We start from the raw sequence: 18968 nt of genomic DNA on the forward strand, positions 1-18968 counted from the left end.
TTTGCTCTTCTTTGCTTTTCAGTGAGGTCAAAAAGTGGCCGAAACAGCCCGGGACATTTGCCACGTGTATGGAGAAGGTGTCATAGGCGCGTCTACAGCACGGAAATGGTTTGCAAAGCTCAAAAGTGGGGACACGTTCCGTAGCGGAAGGTCTTCTGAATTCGATTAAGAGCATTTCAAATCAAATTCAAGGAGAGCAGTCGCTAAACCAGTCGTGAATTGGCGGAAAAAATGAGCTGCGATCATAAAACTATTCTCAATCACCTTCATTCCATCGGATTTACCGAAAAATTGGGAGCCTGGATGCATCACGAGCTCAACGAAAAAGCCAAAAAAATCGCCTTCAAATTGCTTCTCAGCATCTCGCCCGTCATCGAGCAACAGCGTTTTTTGTAACGCTACGAACTTATTCAACAACCTACTATAATTGAAACATGAGGATAACCCTTTTACTTTTATGCTAAATAAAAACACGATATTTTTTGTATCTGTAAAAAAGAAATTATTTATTTATTAGGCAAATGATTATTATTGTTTGTGTTTTTCTTTTAGTTGGATGAAGACATCTCTTTTCAGCTGCAGCTGTTCTACTTCTTCATTATTTTTTTCTGTGGGGAAAAACATTATAAAACTTACAAAAGAAAAAAATGTAAATATCATAAAACAAATACACACATACGCAGTAGCTCTATATATATATATATATACGCAATATTGATAAGTAAAATTTAATTGTAAATATAAAATAAAAATATTTTGTGAAATGCATGCGCTGGGGGCTGGTGGCCGTTCGACAGCCCCACGCCCAAACGCTGCGCTTGCAACTAGCGACTAATTATGCTAATATATACGTATGTATGTAGTAATTTAGCGCTTAATATATGTATGTATATGTGAATATAAAATAATAATTATTGTAATTTTGTGTAAACAACGATTAGATGGGTTTAATGTATGAGATTTTCATGAATTTCTTTAAATGTATTGTTTGTATGTATGTAAATGCGTGTGTATTTCTAATTGTGTAAGTATTTATATATGTAGATATGTATGTACGTCTAACTGATATTTAATATATTTAAAAATATTCGATGTAAGCTATTACTAATTTGTTAAACGAAATGGAAGAGTTAAGTAAATTTTTATCTTTTTTGTGGTAGTTTATTTTTGAGTAGTCAAAGACTTAAAAGCTTTTAAAAGTAGCAGGAAAGCAAATTTTTGTTGTAATCAATTAATCGCTCAATTTTTTCTTTTTTGAATTAAAAATATTGCCAATTGTGCTTTATGTAGAACCATAAAGGAATTGCATGCAATGGAGGAAAAGCTGAGAAAGAGAGTTCGCGTCAAAATTTCCAAAAATTGTTCAAAAGCCACACAGTTTAAAGTTTGTGCCTATAGTACAAGTAGACAGCTTTTTGTATGCGTTTGTGCATGCAGGCTGACATGTAGGTATGAAAACAATGCCATATACTTACCTTCAGTTTCTGAAGCAAACTTCAAAATGTCTGCATGTCTATCGAATTGCACCAACTAATTTGTAATGGGCGTCAACTTCGTTTGAGATTTCATAGTTTCACTAAACTCTACTATTAAGCTACTACTATATAAAAAAAAAATTTTACAACTACAAAACCAACAATTATTTTCTTAATTCTATGGAAATGCAATCGTAAACAACCTAAATTCGCTCAGCGATTTTTGTTTATCATTGCCGCAGCTTTGCTGCGCTGCCACATTTCCGCACTTTCATCTTGCAAACTTTCACATTTTGCTCCCGGTGCCAGCGACCGACCATCTTCCTTCTTACCGTCGACTGTTCAACATCTGCAAGTAGTACTCACAGTTGGTGCAGTAGACGGCCGGCGCGATCACATGCCGCTTCCGGCACAAATTGCATTCCACCGCCTTGGCGGATGCCTTGACGATGGCGTTGTTGTAGACGCGTGTCGGTATTGCAGTCACATTGACGCTGCTGTCGGCTGCTGCAGCCGCTGCCATCGCCATAACCGCGGGCAGCCCATTTTGTTGCGCTGCGGCTGCGCTGTTGTTGACGTTGGCGTTGGTGGCGGTGAGATTCATCGGCTTCGGTGGTAGCGCCGCTGACATGTTGCTGCTGCTGTTGTTGTTATTGTTGCTGCCATTGCACAGCGAGTCCGTTTCACCTTTGGTGCCAGGCTCAAAGCTGACCTTCTTCTGATGTGATGCCTTGGTGTGCTGCGGTTGGCTGTTGGCGCTCATCGCCAGCGCGGCGGCTGAGTTCTGTGGCAGGGGAAAGTAAGGCGAGGGCGCGGCAGTGGCGTTTTGTGTGGTTGTCGGTGATGGGTAGGGATGTTGTGGCTTCGGCATGTTGTTGCTGGGAAATTGTTCGCTAGCGGGGTATCCGTGCGGTAGCGGCACGCGTTGATAGGGTGAGGGCAGTGGTGGCGCGTCCAGACCTGGCACGCCCGGATAGTAGGCTGCATTCGATGGAATTTGTTGTTGTTGCTGCTGCTGTTGCTGTTGTTGCAAATGTTGTTGGTGCTTTTGCAATTGCACTGAGTAGCTCTGCTGCTGGTGATTCATGTGTGTGCGTGGTATGCTCACATAGCTCGATTGCGCGTCCAAATGTTGTTGCTGTTGCTGTTGCTGCTGCTGAGCTGCTAGCATCTGCATATGTTGCTGCGTGGCAACATTAGCGATGCCGCTCATGCTAGTGCGCGCCGGCAGCAAAACATGATTGTTGTTGTTGTTGTTGAGATTGTTGGCATGCATCCGCTCATCGTATTGTGCGTGCTGCTGATGTGCCGGTGGCAGCGGTGGTGGCGGCAGCTGTGAAGTGTATTGTTGTTGCTGTTGGTGTTGTTGCAAACGATAAATGTCCTGAATGGGCGTGTACACCTGACCCGCTTGCATGTATGGCACAGCAGACTGGTGCTGTTGTTGTTGTTGCTGCTGATGCTGCTGCTGCTGTTGCTGAATTTGCTGTTGTTGTTGCCGCAGCGCTTCCAGCTGTGGGCGTTGCAGCTGCACGTAGCGCTGCATCTCTTGCCCCTGCAAAGGCACCGGGCGCCGATCGCCGCCCAACATAGGCGACTGTTGCGCCAAAGTGGGTGGCGGTGGTAGTTGTTGTTGTTGCTGAACTGGCGGCGGCAGGGGCTGCACGATGCGCGGTTGTGCTTCCGTTGGCAGTCGTATGATATTCTGTTGCTGTTGTTGTATCATTTGCGCCGTTACTTTATCGTTGGGATTTTGCGCTGTACGCAAGACGCGCTCTAGAATCGGATTCGGTATAAAATCGTCGTCTTCCTCATTGTCCGCTGTTGCCACAAGTATCACCTGATCGCAGAACGATACGCTCTTCTTCTTGACGCGCTTTGGCACTGTAGCCGTGGTCGCGCTTTGTTGCTGCTGCTGCTGCTGTTGCTGTTGCGGCTGCGGTTGCTGTTGTTGTACGGCTGGCGTATTGTTCAGCGTTTGCTGCACCATTGTATTGAGCATCTCCACCTCACGCAGCTCCTCGGCGATCTGTGATTGCGTCACTTCGTATTTCGGCTTGGGCAACACCTGGTGCGGCGGTAAGCGCTGCAAACGTTGTGGCGCGCAGTCTACTTCATCCGATTCGGGTTTGGGTGGCAGTGCGCTGGGTGTGGGTGTCGCCGTCATGACATGGTGGTTCGGTGGCGGTAAGCCATTCATTTGTGTGCGAATTTGTGGCTTTGTTGCATTGAGCAACAGCTCTTGTGATGAGTAGGAGCGCAGTGGCTGCTGCTCATTGGCGCCGGCTGATTTCGTCTGTTCGAAACGATGCGCTAATTCGCGCACGCCGTTGGACTGTTGTGTTAAGTGCGCGACTGGTGAGTCTGTGGCACGTTGCGCATTTCTGAGATCAGTTTGCTTGGCCTGTAACTCTTTTAGCCAGGTAGAGGGTTCGCTGGTCGGCGTAGCCTGCTCTTTACGCATTTTCATCAATTGGTGCCTTTGCTGCAATTGCGCCAATATGCTGGAAGTGCCCTCCAGCGTCTCCATGCTGCGTTGTTGTTTGTTTGCCTCAAGCACTTGAATCTGATTGATCTGATGATTTAGCGGTTCGAGATCGATTTCCGGTGGCGGCGGTGGGAAATCTTCGCTGGCCTGTCGCGAGTGGCACACCGACTGCGGTGGGCTTGGATATGGCGGCAATTCTAGTGGTACTTCACTTGGATTATTGCTGCTGCCTCTGCCATTACCATTGCCTCCGCCAGCAATGCCATCTACTTCATCTCTACCAAGATCGATCGCTGTAGCAGTATAACCGTTATGGTGCTGATATTGTCCCATAATGTTCGATGGCTGATACAAGCTGTCCTTGAGCGGACTCTGTTCGTTGTGTACCTGCGCGCAGGTCGTAATGATGGTCTGGCACGAGTCCTCACTGATTGAAGTGTTGGAACTCATTGCGGAAATATTGGAGAGATTCGCCTCGTGGTGAAAATGTTGTAGTACCGCTGCGTCCTGTTGCTGCTGCAATGCCAATTGTTGCTGCAGCTGTTGTTGTGTCAGCGCAGAGCTGGTGCGCATAGGTGGCGGTGGCGCGACCTTAGCAACCACTGTCAACTGGCGACCACTGCCGTGGAAGCTTTTGCGCATGAGTTTGCTGCGTTCTAAATTCGGATTGGCATTGTTCGAGTCGCGATAGTCAAAGTGACCTTCCGAGATGTAGCCGCTCATGCCATTCTTGCCATTCAACCCCACCGAGCTGTCGTCTACTGAAGTCGCCAGTTGTGCGGGTGCTTCTTTCTGGGTTGCCGCATCATCTCCAGCCTCGGTTAGATCGGGCATGGAGCGATTCTTGCGACGTATGAGTCCACCCATAAGTAGCTTACGCCGTATCTTATGTTGCTTCTTGCCATTCTTGTCCTTCTCTTTCTTTTCATCCTTCTCCTCTTTGTGCTTCTTCAGCGTATCTTTCGCGTTCACCAACAAAGTTTCGGTCAGCGAGAACTCACGCGTCAGCTTATTGCGATCCTCACTGCGACTGCGCTTCTCCTTCTCCGACTTGCTGCTGCTGCGTCCAAACAACGAGCGGCTCTCGCGTTCCGGCTTAGCGGACACCGGTTGTGGCGGTTCATATTCGATGGCATTATCATCATTACCCACCGCCGCTGCCAATGCCTTCAATGGGCTCTTCTTCTTCGGCAGTGTTGCGTAGATTTCAATGCTTTTATTTGCTGCAGTGGTGGCGGCTGTGGCGCACACCTGCATTGGCGTCTTGTCCAATGTCTTGTCTTTGCTATTTTGTCGTACGTGTTTCACACTGCTGTTGCTGCCCTCACGCATGTGCTTCATCTCCGGCATGGCGTCCATGTCGGCGCCCTTCTCCACTAAAATGCGACGGTGCAGACTGCGTGCACGCATTACGCACGTATTGTGTTTCATGCGTGCAAATGTCATGGTGTGTGGATTGCTGTAGGGTGCATCCATGGCGGCGCGTGCGCGTCCGGCAGCAGCATTGCACAACACGAGCGCGGTTTCGAGGTCGTGTGATTCCTCGACGAGTCGGGACTTCTCCAGCAGTTGGTCGGCCTCGTTGCAGAGCTTTTCACAGTCACCGGAGAGCATTGTGGAAGCACCGGCCTCGGGTATCTTAGCGAGTTGTGGATTTAGATGGTGCTTTGGGGGATACGAATCGGTAGAGCTAAGCGAGAATGAATCGTAACCGGGATCGTAAGGCAATCCATTGCGTGTGGGACTTTGTGGTACTGCAGGTGGATTGCGCTTGCCCACCATGTACAGATAGGGATTATCCAAAGTGGTGGATGAAGCTGAACTTGCGCTATTGCGATCGCCTGACCAGTTGCCCGAGTCGCGACGACGTGGCTGATTCAAGTGATCGGGCATGGTGAGACCATCGCTCGGCGGTGACGAGCCATTCGAAGAGCCACTAACATGACCAGATTCAGCGCTCTGACTGCGCTGCAACTGTAAATGGTACTTGCGCACCAGTTGGGCGTTGAGTACTTTGCCAATTTTATGAGCCAGCGAATCGGCATCCTTCTCATCAGCTGTTTGATTCGTCGCCACACTGCCGTTATTGGCGAAAATCTTGTCCTGCACGACGCTCAAATTCTGGTACTGTTGTGCATTCAACACATGCTCCACAGTCTTGCGGCTTATGTAGGCGTCGGTTTCATCGCTATTGATCGGTGCGGCAGAGGGTGCGCTTGCAAAGATATTCTTCTGTATGACACTCAGGTTCTGATAGTCGTTGGGTGAACGCAGTGGTGTCGGTGTAATGGCACGTCGGGTATTGCCCAGATTCGGTTTGTCCGGTGTGATGGGGCTTGGTGTGATGGCGCGACGTACAATAGTGGATTGGTTAGACTCTGGCGCGAATTGTGACCCACCTGAGGGTGGTTGTGGCACAGCATAGAGAAGAAGTAAAGGTTGATAGCGACCGCGACTGCACTTATCGACAACGCCTTCCCAGTTGGGGCCAACCTACAGCGAGCGAGAGCGAGAGAGGGAGAGAGAAAGACGTTAGGCATACACAAATGAAAATGGGCGAGAGTAAATAAGCGCGACTTACCTCCTTCACATTTGCATCATCGAAGTACACCCAAACTTTGAGTTTGGTATGGAAGAAGAAGGTTGTGTAATGTTTGCCGTAATACGAGACAATACCAACCAATTCGTGTTGTACATTTTGAGCCCAACGATGTTCGGCTACCTGATGGAAAACGTCCGACAGACGTAAACTGGTGCCAATCGCTTTGAGCACAGCATGCACTTGATCGGCAGCAGGACGCTCCGAGTCCCACACAATGCCAATCGAAACAACATCTGGCCGATTGAGCAGCGCGCGACAGATGCCAATCTTGGCGCCACAAGCATTCTGTGAGATGAAAACAAGTTCAGATTTAGATTTATTTCGATACGAATATGGTGAGTGGAAGCTATGAATGTTTAAAAACACCACTTACCGGACAATCTCTGATGTCACCCATATTACCAGCGGCGCGCAACAATTGGCCAAATGTCAGTTGCTGATGATTTTGCAATGCCAAACTATTCTGTGAGGTCAACGCTGATGCTGAAACATAGTGGACCATCTGGAAAGAGAAGTGAACAAAAACAAAAACAAATTATTTGCTGAAGCCAAATTTGTATAGATTTTTTTAACTGTGTTTTAGATTTCCTACTCGTTTACAATTAAAATTATTTTATGGTATACATTTACTTTTCAGGGCGTCCACCTAACCGAATACAAAAGGTGCGGTGCTGGTAGCCCGCGTGGGTTCATTCATTGTGCAAATGAATGTGTTGACCAAGCGAGCGGGCTACACAACTTTTCGCTTAATCAAACTTAAACTCAAATCACAAGAAGTGGAGCTGTCGAATGGAAGTGAAGCTGTGCAATGAGTTTCAACTGCTTGCGAGGTAGTGCTTGGCGAACAAATTAAAATACGCTCAACACTGACCAAAAATGGGCAGCCAGCTTGACCGCTGGAGGTGAGCATAGCCTGATTACATTTGAGAATTTGGAAAATCAATACTACTACTGCGTGTTCACACCGGAAAACGCCCACTTGAGGCACTCGAGCAACCGAAATCACGCAGTTGGCCAAAGTTGGCAAAGTGCGGGGGCAGTCGGTGGACAAGTGGTTACGGTTAGAAGCGTTGCAGCACGTGTTTGAGCGCTTCGATACGCTTTGATATGCTTTTAATTGTCATTTAATGTAATCGACTTTACTAAATACATGCATTTTTTGCCTTTTTCTTTGCCTTTTGTCTTTACTCTGCCCACAGCTGTAGATGTTGGCGTAGAAGTTGCCGCGCGTGAATTGGAGCAACTGCAGTATGAAGTCACAAAAACAAGCATACAAGACAAAAAGAGAAAAAATATTAAAAAAAAAAATACAAAAACAGTAATTTTAATTCATGCGCAGATAAATAAAAGAAATAAAGAGCGAAAAGGCAGCGCGAGAAAAAAACTTTAAGTCAAGTCATATGAGGTAAAGCTTAATAATAGGCGTTTGCGCATTAAAATTCAAAAAATGCCACACACTCGTCTACATATAGCGCACGTCAACACCCGTTTGCGCTACATTCTTATTTTTTTTTCTAGTAACATGACTTTTCTCGTGCAATGTACATATAAGTGGTGAGGCGGTTGACAAAAGGTAGCCGCACTTTGTTACCATTTGAGTGGAGTTGTTTATGGCTTTTTTTTCATAGCCATTGTTAAGCGAGCGGTGTTTAGAATATATTTTTCCTTTTATTTTTGTTATTTTTTTTCTTATTTCTTTAAACTTTTTTTTTATTTTTATTTTTTGCTTCACCACTAATGAGTTCATTTCGGGGCGTGGGCCCGCATGCTGCTTTGTTGAAAAGTTGTGTATTGTATGCGGGTCAAACAATACAAATTAAACGCGTTATAAGAAATATCGAGCAAAAAAAAATTGAGAGAAAAAAAATGAAATGTAATGGATTCGCACAAACACATTGAAAAGCAAGCTCATGGTCATTTCTCGCAGAACCCTTTCATTTTCACTTGGCAAGCAAGAAAGCAAGCGCCCAAACGGCGCGCCAAATCCATTTTGCCATGCTTCCTGATCGCCTGAGTGACAGTGAGTGGCATAATATTGGCACAATCTGAACAAGAATAGTTGAAGTCGTGCTGTGGGCGATGTCAGTTGTCAAGCCAACCAGCCAATCAGCCAACTGTTGAAGTTTTAAGGCGATTATTAGTGCTTACATGAGATCATTCCATAATTCTTATTGGCATTACATTATCGATGTGCACATAATGCCATTTAATTTGGACGAGAAACGGAGTTGGTAAAATAGGAGTGCGATTTATACGCATTTACTAGCATTTCTCGGATAGTTAAACTTTTGAAATACGAGCAGATTGGTATTGATATTGAAGAGTGCTCAGCAAAGTGTTTATGCGAGCCGCACTCATCATCATCGGGCAGCTTTACAGCTCGCGGCGCGCTTTAGCTTCATTCACGATATGTTTCCATGCATCTCAATTCTCGGTAACAGTTCTCCCGCTACTAATACCCAGTATTTCATCTTGGTAACGAGGAGGTGGCAACAAAATGGGGCGAAAGTAGCCAAAATATTTTTTAAAAGTGCGCTCTTTTACGATTGATTAAATGAAATGTAAATTAATAGACTGTTAAAGAAAGGTTAGGTTAGGTTATGGTAGTAGTCGGTCCGTATGACCAACTCACTTAGACCTTACAGGTCCGTTGTGATACCACTGTGCGACACGGGAACTTTGTTTATTTATTTTCATGAAACCAATTTGAGGCTCTTATGAAGCGCAGGATTGATCTAATCCTCGCGCCAGATAGTTCTGTAAGAGAAGTGAACAAGTGTTTACTCGTGGCCATAGGTATCCCTAATACCTCTGCCTAGTACCTCTGCCTGATAGACGCTGCAATAGTCTGGTAGTCGAACGGATAGTTCCAGTCCTAATTCTTTCGAAAATACTCCATAGCCAACTTTATCGTCTAGCTTGGAACCATCTGTATAAAAATTTAATTCCCCCCTTCTCAATGGCCTTGGTGTCTGCCACTCCCTTCATGACGGTATACTTGTCTTGAAGAGCTTGTCGGAGATATGTCTAGAAATAGAATAGTCTATTTCTTGTTTGTGACTGTTCAGAGTGTGTAAAATACAGGCGTAGCCAAACCACCATTCTTTCCTTAGCGCCATATTTTTAAGTCTAAGCGCCGAGGCGGCGGCCACGTTTTTCCCTACGAGATTTAGTGCAGGCAAATTGATTAGCACTTCTAGCGCTTTGTTTGGGGTAGTCCTTAAAGCACCAGAGATGCATAAAAGAGCTGTTCTTTGGACCTTACTCATGACTTTAGCGTAATTCGCATTTAGAGCAGATGGCCACCATTCCATATATTAAGATTGGTCTAACTACCGAAGTATATAGCCAATGAGTAACGCGAGGTGTTAACCCCCATTCAATACCGACCTCCCTTTTGCAAGTATATAATGCAACGTTGGCCTTTTTTACTCTTTCCTCATAATTATGTTTCCATGTGAGTTTCGTGTCTAATATGAGTCCTAAATACTTGACATTCTCTCTCAAAGGAATCTCCACACCCTTAAAAACTAGCGGGGAGATTATAAGAAGCCTATGTTTGCTTGTGAAGAGAATTATGGGATATATAGCGAGCCCCCTACTCTCAGTCCAGCTCCTAAGCGTGGCCATGTTAGAGCGCAGAATTCCATAAGGGTGTTAGGATATCTGCCTTTAACAGCAATTACTAAGTCATCTGCGTATACAGTGACGTGTCAACCACCTCTCTCCAGGGTCAGCAATAGGGAGTTTACCGCCAAAATCCAGAGGAGGGGAGAGAGGACACCAGCATAGTAGTGCTGCCAAAATTAGTCGTTACCTTTCTTCTGACGAGTATTGCTTCTATCAGGGCAACAACGTTTGGTTCTACTCCAAAGTCTTCGAAAGCATCTACTATAGCGCTCGCCTTTATACTATATTGTCGAAGGCGCCTTCTATATCTACGAAGGCAACCAAGGCAAACTCTTTATGTGATAAACATTTTTCCACCAACCCGACAAGCGAGTGTAAGGCGGTTTCTGTAGATTTCCCCTTATTGTAGGCATGCTGCGCCAAGGAGAACTTATTTATTGGTATAACGCCCCGTACATATTCGTCCACTATCCTCTCTAGAAACTTGAAGAGAAAAGACGTAAGACTAATTGGTCTGAAGTCTTTCGGGTTGGTGTGTGTGAGGACGTGCCTGCCTTGGGTTTGAAAGAGACTTTTGTCTCTCTCCATCCTAGCGGAATGTGGTCCATGTTAAGAAAACTTTTAACGATAATTTTAATAAACGGTGAGACAATATCCCGTGATTTCTGCAATTTCGCAGGATAGGTACCGTCTAGTCCAGGTGATTTATAAGGACCAAAAGTGTCGATAGCCCATTTAATCTTTGCGTCTGTCACTAATAGACTTCTTAAGTTGGATTGCCTTTCATGACTAGCAGAGTAAAGAAGACAAGTACCGAAAAATTGTCGTTCAAAATCGTGGTGCGAAATTCACCTGAGGCTTTCACCAAAAAAATCAAGCGAATGTTGTTGGTTTAAAGCTACAGAGCTCTGCGCACATATATATTTCATTTTCAGTTTGTTGGTGCCGTTTCTTTGTTTTGTCGCTGATCTCAATCAGCCAAGAGCGCCGACGCATTCGGTATTTTTTGATATTATACCCTTACTCGAAAAGTCATGCCCGTTTTTGAGAAAAAGTAATTATATACATTTATTACAAACTAGTCTGCGTAAAGCAATTCAAGGCTGCTTCGAACACATTCATTTAACAATTATGAGTGAGGCGCCAGTAGGGAAAACTTTACACAAACTGGTACAACTAATACTAGTTAGTAACTAGCGTCATTTGAATATAATAAGGAATTAGTTTGCAAGTCGTTCGATTTTTAACAGTTTATTTTTTCAACTATTGATAATATTGATTTAAATTTAAAAAATGCATTTATTTGCACTGAATAAAAAAAAGAATTTTTAATAAAAAAGTTTTTAATATAAATAAAAAAAGTATTATGTTTTTAGCTTTGTTTATTTAATATTCTAATTAGTAATTCAAAACTATCCAAAAAAACCGGTAGGTAAAAGGAATAAAGTAAAGTCCAAATTTATCTTAGGGTAAAGTAGATAACCGCCAAGGGTGATAGATTACCAGGTTTGGCTATCAGCTCTGCTGAAAAACAAATAGGCAGCAGAGTTCTGCGCGCTCATTTCACACGTCAAGAATGATAGATTTACCAGGTTTGGCCAATAACTATGGTGAGACCCGAAATTGTGAGAGAAATTTCGGCTGCCACGTCACGGGGTGATTCACCAGCAGAATTCTGACCGTTCATTTCACACATATTGACAAAATCGTCCAATCAGTCATGGTACAGACGGCAACGCAGCAACATGAGCGGAGGCTTTGTGAATTTTTTTCGTATATCGCCAAAATAATCTCAGTTTTTTCGCAAACAAACCGCCGTCACAACCCTAATGACGTAAGCAAATCAACTGATTCTTTGAAAATCGCTGAGAGCCGGTTAACGGTCTTATTTTGGCCACGCCTCTAAAATCTTTTCATCATTTGTCACCGTGGTCGGAAAAGGTTGGTATGACTATTACTCGGTTCATTGCCCATTTTGGACATAGAACACCAAGCAAATTAACTACCACTCAGCAGGCAATGCCAATGACTAAGTTGGATTGATCAGTCTACTGCTTTTTACGCACTTATGTTAACCCCTCATGGTACAATTTTGTAAACTTTCCTAATGTACTTTCTCACAGAATTTATTGATATATTTACGAAGCCTACAATGGTGTGAATGGCGCCTAAGTCTAGTTAAGCGAGGCGTTCGGTGAAAAGTGTTCACCAGAAGTTTTCGGACCCGAATTTTGTTGAGGGATGAGACCCATTTTTGGCTTAATGGCTACGCCAACAAGTGAAATAAGCATCCATTGAAAACAACTTTTTGGTGCGGTCTATGGGTTAGAGGAATATCGGCTCATACCCAAAGACAAGGCTGTCGCCAATGTAACAGTGAATGGCGCACGCCATCGCGCCGTAATGAACGTTTTTTTGATGCGAGATGCCGGAAATTGAAGCCAGTGATCTTCACAACTTTTGGTTCCAACAAGACGCGCTACTTGCCAAACAGCTCGTGGAATAATGTACTATATATACTGCATAAACGTTTTGGTAAGCAATTTATCCCTCGTCTCGGATTGGCCACCAAGGTCGCGTGATATCACACCTTTGGACTTTTATTTGTAGGGGTATGTAAAGTCTAATTTTTTTGTGGTACACCAGCTTCGATTGAGGTAAAAAAAGCCAACATTACTAAAGTTATTCACGAGATACCGACCGAAGTACTCCAGCGAGTCAATCAAAATTGGTATTTACGGATGACAGAATTACGGCGCGGTTGCGCCCAACATTTGCAAGAGATTATCTTTAAAAAATAAAAGTCATGAATGGTTCTCTGGTACAAAAATAACAAAGATTGCACAACCAATTTGAATTTGCGTTGTTGTATTTCAATTTATAATCCGATACTCTAAATCTGTCATCCTTTATAGTTGGCGCTTACACTCTTTTTGGGTGTTTGACCGAGCTCCTCCTCTTATTTGTGGTATGCGCCTCGATGTTGTTTCACAAATGGAGGAACCTACAGTTTTACGGCACCTCCGAACGGGGTAAATGGTTTTTTATGAGGTGCTTTTTCATGGCAGAAATACAGTCGGAGATTTGTCATTGCCTCACGAGGGGCGACCGCCATTAGAAAAAAATGGGTTTATCTGTTTTGTATTTCATGCACGAAGATTCGAACCTAAGCATTTTCAATTGGCAGTCACGTACTAACCCTTCGGCTGCGGCTAACATTTTTTTCAGCTGTTGATTTCAGCTTCCAAATCCTTGACAAATTTTTGAGTTTTATGACTCGCCGCCAAATCAAGAAAGGAATCGTGTGTCACTTAGATTACGCCCAACGCATCGGTTAAGCTGGAGAAAGATACTCGTTCGATTTGTTATTAAAAAGGCAGGGGAGTAAATAATTATATAAGTTGATTGCACTGTTGGTGGATAGTTTTTCAGCCAAGAAGCACTATTCAGAATTGCGCTACAAACCCTCAATGATGTGTTGTGACATGAAGCGTGGTCTGAGATCTACTGAGTGCTCTTCTCAAGTGCACCTAAATGTTTGGGGTGAGGGGCCAGGAGTTATACGCTCTTTTATCGAAGTTTGCTTTTTTTTCCTATATTTTTTTTACGAAATTCTTGTAGAAAACTTTCAAAAAATTTATCGAGGCAGACGGAAGTAATTAATTTGGTGCGAAGCTATGTAAAATTACAATGCAAAAATTTGTAAAATTTTTAAAGCATAGAGCCAATAGATTTTCCGGCGTGGTACTTAGACGAAATACAGTTAGTTGCGCGTTTTTAGTTATCCTATATCGATTTGCCAACTACTTCAACAATTCATTAATCTCTTTTGTCAAACTGTCCTTCAACACACGATTAATGCTTGATAGATACAAATATATGTAATATATGTATTTACACTGTATATTTCAACAGTTAAGCCATTCGAGTGAGAAAAAGAGTGGCGTAAGAAAAAATCAATGATTTGCACAAATTAACTTATGGCCAACAACAAGTAAATTTTCACATGAACGAAGCAATTCTCAAGCTATTTTATTTAGCTGGCATGAATATTTATATTTTTTTGTGTATATATATAATATTTATATGGAATATGTATGTATGTATGTATACTTTTAAAATAAATAGTGTAGCTACTGAAAAATGCTAGAAAAAATTAGAACAAGTGCGCAGGTGCTTGACAGTTCTACAGTTGGCGTGGATTCGCTTGACTTCGGCGCACTTGAACTGGTTCTCAGAGGCTGTGGCGTTCGAAAACTTCAACTTGAACACGTCTTAAAGCATCTTCAATTGCATGCTTGCCGCTGTAGTTAAGTGAATTCTGCGCTATTAATTTGTAGAAAAAAAAAACGCTTAACACTTATTAACTTTATTTATATGCATTTAATTTTTGAAAACTTTTCTCATTAATTCACAGCAGTGCAGTAACAAAGATGTCAGACTCGTTTAATTCGCACCAATTCATTAACTAGTTTCGCGTGTGAATGTGCAACCACGTATCTACATATCTACACACATATACTCGCACATGTTGCATGAATGTGTGCAATTAATGTCTGTCTAACTTGATGCTGATTTATGCTGCTGTACTTGAATGCCAACTTTTTACTTCTATTCTTTTGCTTTGCTTCTTGTGCTTCTTGTGTGCAGCGTTACGGCAATAACTCGGTGTTAACTGCGTGCTTTGTATGTATGAATGTATGTATGTATATATGTATGTAACTAAGCAAAGCGTTGCAGAAATTTGCATACTTGAACTTAACACCAAATAGCAGTGGAGCACTGCAGGTGCGGAGTGCGGGGCAATGACGCAGAAGGTTTTCATTGTATCAAGCAAGCAAATACTACCAGCAGCTAAAGTCATAATGCTGGCCGTAGGGCAAGTAGTGGTTTTGACGTTCATTTGCGGTGATGTGGGCGTTTGTTGGGGAAAGGAGGTTTAATTCTAAGATTTTGTGCCACTGCAGATTTTTGCGCCTTCAAGTAGCTTTACCGGTTTCCGAGTGCACATAAATGAATTAATTTTCCATGTGAAGGCGTTTATAGCACATTTATTTATTGGAAAGAGTTGACAGAACAGGTTTAGCAATATTTATGACAAATTATTAAGAATTTGTTCTTGTTTTTATAAAAGTTAAATGCGAGAATTTCTTAGGCGCCTACTGTGAGCCATTTTTTTTTTTAACTTATTTGTGTAGAAGTCAGTAGTGTTATAAGCTTCATTCAGCTCATTTTAAAATTTGGAACTCACTATTGACTAAAAATTAAAAAAAAATTAAAAAAATAAAAAATTTTTTTTTTTAAATATATATCTACAAATATACAAAAATAGCAATATTTAAAGGATTTCTGCAGCATTTCGGAAATTATTGAGACTGGGCTGCTGCTGACTGATTAATACCTTCGGCTACTTGCTAAAGCATTGTAAGTAAGATAAGTTTAATTTAAGGGGTTAAGGGTAGTCAGAGTTTTCAAAAAATTGGATTTGTTTTACATTTTCTTAAAGTATAATATCTTAGAAATATTGTGTGAAAATTTGAAGTGAATCCGACAAATACTTTTCGAGTTATTCAACAAATAACAAAGGACGTTCGGGCGCCCCAAAATCGATAGCAAAACTTTAAATGTGTTTTTCTCAAAACTATGTCTTCTGAATTGGTGATCTCTGTAACTTAAAAACCGCTTGGTAGATTTCAATAAAATTTATACTACTTCTGAAAAACATAAAAAACTCGTGCTTGATCGAAGGATTTTTTTTCAAAAATTTCGATTTTTTTAACAATTAATTGTCGGTTTTTATCACAAAAATCTGAAAAATATATCCTGAGGCCGCCATATTGTTAATTTGGAAAAAAAAACTTCGATCAGGCACAAGATTATCTATTAATAAAACTAATTTCTCTTGTCCGATTGATTTTAGATGAATCTCCAAGGACTTGTGATGATCACTGCTAGGGACTTCTGAAAAAACGGGTTCCACACAAACAGCGATAACTTTTACAATTATTAATTTATTTTTGAAAAATTTTGCTAAAGTCAAGTCGAAACACGATGTATTAATGCTATTTTTTTATTTTTGTAAAATTAAACAATGGACTAGCAAAAAACAAATCATTGAAAAATATCATTTTCTCCGGCCTCTGACTACCTCTAACCCCTTAAGTTTCAGAGATAATACGTTAACTATGATGCAGCTCAATAGGTACCGTTTTCTTGCAATAATAAATAAATCAGGAAGAAGCAATCGAAACCAAAAACATTACAGATCAACGCCTTTCTGCGCTGTATTCTATCATATGGGCTGCATTCGCAAGCAAAGTTTTGCTACAAAAAGGGCCAGAAATCGTGCAATTTCTACGCCTACTTTTTATGCGTCTGTAGAAAAGCGCGCCAAATATCATCTTACAGTTTTAAGTCGTCGCCGAACGGCGAAAGGTTTTTTATGAGGAGCTTTTTTATGGCAGAAATACAGTCTGAGGTTTGCCATTGCCTGGTGAGAGGCGACTACCATTAGAAAATTTTTTTTTTATTATTTTGGTGTTTAACAGAGATTCGAACCTACGTACCCCGAATGGTAGTCACTCCCTGCGGCTACGGGGGCCAAATTGTTATAATTTAAATTTATAATAATTTAAATTTTATTAATATTATATATATCATATCATAAGCATACTTAACAGCCAATAGACAGCATAGGGTGCACAATAGATCAATATGGTCGCAGTGCTAAAGGGCTACTCCTTAACCCTTTACAACCATTAACCATTAATAAAAACTTTATTATTACTACTGTATTTTCCATACACGCAGTAAATAAAAAAAAAATTGATCCTTCAATATTCTTGAAACTTTTCATTTGATTTATTCTAAAAAAAAGTCTATATGAATGCCATTATTTCAATTGAAATTACTTTCCAAATTGTATTGTTGTTTATTTAAAATTTTTGTAAGCCTTTGTAAAATAATAATTTTATTTTAATTTTCCATTCAATAAATAAAAAATATTTGCTTGCTCTTGTTAATCTCTCTATCTCTCTTAGATTCACAGTCTGTGGTGGACCACAGCTTCATCAGCAATCCTCCTCCAATTCAATCTCTCTCTTGCCTCATTTTTCCAGCATATGCAAATTTTAAAAACTGTAAGCTTTCTATGCTTTTATGAAAACCTCAAAGGTAGGTAGGCAGGTGAAATGGTTGAAATACCAGTGTGGTATTCTCCAAATAGCACTAAAACGCCATTTTGATAGGTAGAAATCTACAGCCAGGCAGAGCTGTTTATGTATCGGAGAAGGTTGATGGGATTAAGGCTGGTGCAATGCCCTAGGCTGTGTCTAGCTGCCGACCCTGGACATTTATAGAAAAAGTGCTCAATACTCTCTTTCTCTGAAAAGTGTCTACTGCTTCTTCAATGAAGATAAGATGATAAATCTAGCTTTTCTGTGTGTATAACGATCGTTCAATGGCCGATAAACACAGCTACGAGTTTGGAAATTGAATGGCGTGGAGCCCCAAGAACTTTCTGCGTCCTGCGTGTATTGCATTAAAACGTAAGGGTTTTCGAAATAGCACACAAAGAAATGTAGCTCCATCTGTTCTGAGCTTTTCTAAGAAATAAGTTATGCAATTTCCTTTTAACAACAGACAGGAGGATGTGGATGACCTGGTGGGAGACTTTTTAGACCAATTCTGCCGACCCCCTCCTAAGCAATAATGATATTAACTGATATAAAGAATGCAAAATTTAAAGCGCATTTTTTACATGTTTCAGATGAAATAATTGTAATCGCAGCGCAGTGTTTTAATGTGTTTTAATGTGATATGAAAACTAAAATTGTAGTTTAAAAATTGTGAAACTTCAAAAAAAAAAGAAGTCCAGTAAGGAAAGGTAGTCAGTGTTGTTTGTGTTTTTTTTTTTTATAGTTTTACTGCATTTTTATTCTATAAGTGAAAACGAAAGTTACTTAGACATTTCGAAAGTGACTCTGAAAGTATACTTATTATTTTATTATATCAATAAGCCATTAATGCCTTTGACAGAAAGGAAATTGCAGTGAAACATAAACATTTAATGGAGAAAAAGTTAATTGTGGATCCCAATTAACAACAATTTTACATATGCTAATGAAATCGTAAAGCAATACATTTTCTTAATTCACTAATTACAAAAAATTATAAACAGCAAAACAAACTTTCGAGCAATCAAAGCTTGCTGAAAGCACTTTCTAGCAAAAATTACTTGCCTTTCGCGAAAACTATAAACGGCGCGCTAAAAATACGCTTCAATTATAAAATTTAATTTTAATTATTGCAAATTAGTTATTCTTTTTCTATTCTTTCTTTTTCTAACTCACCTGAGTGAATGGCAATTGCTCCGAATTGGCGCCACACTTGCAGACGCTCTGCTCGATGACGCGCATGGCGAAGCGACGATGGGCCACGCATGCCTGCGATTCGCAAGCATCACCATCGTCGGCGGAAATGTGCGAGTGCACTCGATGTAATAGCAGCTCGAAGCATTCAGCCGCATCGCCGAGACAGCCGAGGGGAAAGCGACGACCGGCTAGAGGGCCACTGGCCAAGGCGCGACGCAAAGGCTCCGGACATAGGGCGGGCTCTGAGCTGGTTTGTAGTTGTTGGAAAAGTTCCTAATGAATAAAAAATAATGAAAAAAATATAAAATTAGCAACAAATAACAACAACATTCGTAATAGTATAGGCCCTGTGAGGCCTAGCACAAGTTACATCAAAACTAGTCACACACCACACAGGCACA

The 18968-nt window shown here is 41.6% G+C and overlaps 1 protein-coding gene across 2 annotated transcripts in view; it reads right to left on the bottom strand.

The window, feature by feature from the left end:
- Nucleotides 1-493: 493 nt before the first annotated feature.
- Nucleotides 494-18968, bottom strand: part of LOC128857349 (uncharacterized) — a 129973-nt gene continuing 111498 nt past the window's right edge. For both annotated transcript variants that reach the window (XM_054093069.1, XM_054093068.1), the window contains exons 3-6: nt 18547-18840; nt 6939-7067; nt 6545-6850; nt 494-6456 (exon numbers count right to left, since the gene is read on the bottom strand). In XM_054093069.1, coding sequence (XP_053949044.1) covers nt 1804-6456; nt 6545-6850; nt 6939-7067; nt 18547-18840 — 5382 coding nt within the window. In that variant the 3' untranslated portion in view covers nt 494-1803. The remainder of the gene's footprint in view (nt 6457-6544; nt 6851-6938; nt 7068-18546; nt 18841-18968) is intronic.

Source organism: Anastrepha ludens, chromosome 3 (assembly GCF_028408465.1).
Source record: "Anastrepha ludens isolate Willacy chromosome 3, idAnaLude1.1, whole genome shotgun sequence".
In the NCBI taxonomy this organism is placed as follows: domain Eukaryota; kingdom Metazoa; phylum Arthropoda; class Insecta; order Diptera; family Tephritidae; genus Anastrepha; species Anastrepha ludens.